The sequence below is a fragment of the Myotis brandtii genome, unplaced genomic scaffold (genome assembly GCF_000412655.1).
Source record: "Myotis brandtii unplaced genomic scaffold, ASM41265v1 scaffold363, whole genome shotgun sequence".
Taxonomy (NCBI): Eukaryota; Metazoa; Chordata; class Mammalia; order Chiroptera; family Vespertilionidae; genus Myotis; species Myotis brandtii.
Window position 1 is genome coordinate 2,200,332 of NW_005363938.1, and position 1,846 is coordinate 2,202,177.

The 1,846-nt window shown below is 54.5% G+C and overlaps 1 protein-coding gene across 1 annotated transcript in view; it reads right to left on the bottom strand.

The window, feature by feature from the left end:
- The window catches only part of ABCC6 (ATP-binding cassette, sub-family C (CFTR/MRP), member 6), a 53,081-nt gene that overhangs the window by 30,844 nt on the left and 20,391 nt on the right, over positions 1-1,846 (bottom strand). The window contains exon 11 of the mRNA XM_014544394.1: positions 1,108-1,200. Within this exon, the coding sequence (XP_014399880.1) occupies positions 1,108-1,200 (93 nt within the window). The remainder of the gene's footprint in view (positions 1-1,107; positions 1,201-1,846) is intronic.

Sequence of the window (1,846 nt, forward strand, 5' to 3'; positions counted from 1 at the left end):
CCTTTTTTTCCTCCTTCTTCCTCCCTCCCTCCCTTCTTTCTTCCTTCCTCCCTCCCCCCTTGCTTCCAAGAATGTATTTTTTTAATATATTTTTATTGATTTCAGAGAGGAAGGGAGAGGGACAGAGAGAAACATCAATGATGAGAGAGAAAATCATCAATTGGCTGCTTCCTGCACGTCCCCTACTAGGGATCGAGCCCACAACCCCTGGCCATGTGCCCTGGACCGGAATCAAACCCGGGCCCCTTCAGTTCGCAGGCCGATGCTCTATCCACTGAGCCAAACCAGCTAGGGCTCCAAGAACGTATTGAACACCTATGACAAGCATATTCTAAAAGCTGAGACTGCATCAATGAGCATTCCCTACTCCTGGGAAACTTTCATTAGGACAACAGATAGACAATAAATGGAAGAACTAGGTGTGCCCTATGGCAGGTTAGGTGATGAGAGCTATGGAATGAAACAGCACAGGCCACGGAGCTGAGCTGCAGGAGGGGGAGGGGCTGCCCAGACTTCAGGGAGGGGAGGGAGGAGACCTGACCCCTGGGATGAGGGTGTTCAGGCACAGGGCACAGCCAGCGCAAAGGCCCTGTGGCAGGAGCTGGGCAGGTTTGAGGATCCCAGGGAGGGCATGAGCAAGGGGCAGGAGGTGATGAGGCCACCTCACAGGGGGCAGAGGGCCACGGCAGGGTCTTGGCTTTGACTCTGAGGGGAATGGGAGGGAGGCACCCCTGGCTGCTGTGTGAAGAGGCCTAGGTGGGGGTGAGGCCGGAAGTGGGGACTCCACCAGGGGGGTCTCTGCAGTGACCTAGGTGAGAGACAGTGGGATTGGAGAGCCTGGGTATGGAGGAGGAACATTCTGGATACAATTTCAACCAAAGGAGCTGACTCCTAGGATGTGAGTGAAAGAGAGGCGTCAACACCAGCCCGGAGTTATTTGTGGCCTGGATGCTGGAGGGACAGAGCTGCCATCCACCGAGATGGGGGCCGTGGGGACACGGGTCCGAGTGATTGGAAGGCTCAGGCCATGGCCGGCAGTGCCAGGCCCGCACCCCCTCCCCCACTCCCCTGCAGGCCCTCCTCCCATTTCCCTGTCAATGACCAGACCTGATAGTGGTTCCTCTTCTTGGTGATGAAGAAATTCAGAGGGAGGAGGCTCAGGAAGACAGTGACGGCGGTGAGGGCAGAGGGTCCTAGAAGCTGGAGACAGAGGGAAGAGGTCACGAGATTCCTGCAGGAGCCCAGCTGTAGACTTGGAGGGACCTGGTCAGCACCGGCGGCTGGGGTTGGAGGCTCACACTTGGTTCTGAAGGCAGGGGGGTGGCAGGGGGTCTAGTGAGGGCAGCTAGCGGGTCATGGAGACCAGGATCATGGGACAGACACCTAGAAGGAGACACCTTGTACATGAGGGGGCAGAAAAGACGTACTGCACACAACGGGGGGGTGGGGGGGGCGCCTGGTCAGGATGGCGAAGTCAGACCTCTGGGATCAGGATTTGGGTTCGAATCCTGACTCTGACACTCACCAGTGTGGCCTTGGGCACGTGACTTACCCTCCCTAAGAAGCAGTTTCCTCATCTGTGAAATGGAAATAGAGCTGTGCCCACATCTAAGCTAAGTGCTGGAGTCATACAATCCATTATCACCCGAGTGTTCGTTTCACAAGGGTTGCCAGACTTAGCAAATAAACATAGAGGACACCTGCCCGGTGAAATGAGGATTTCAGATACATAGTGAATACGTTTTTAGTATAAGGTGGTCCCATGGAATATTTGGGGACATACTTATACTAAGAAAATATTTAGTGTATCTAAAATGTATATTTAACTGGACCCCTGTGTTTTGTC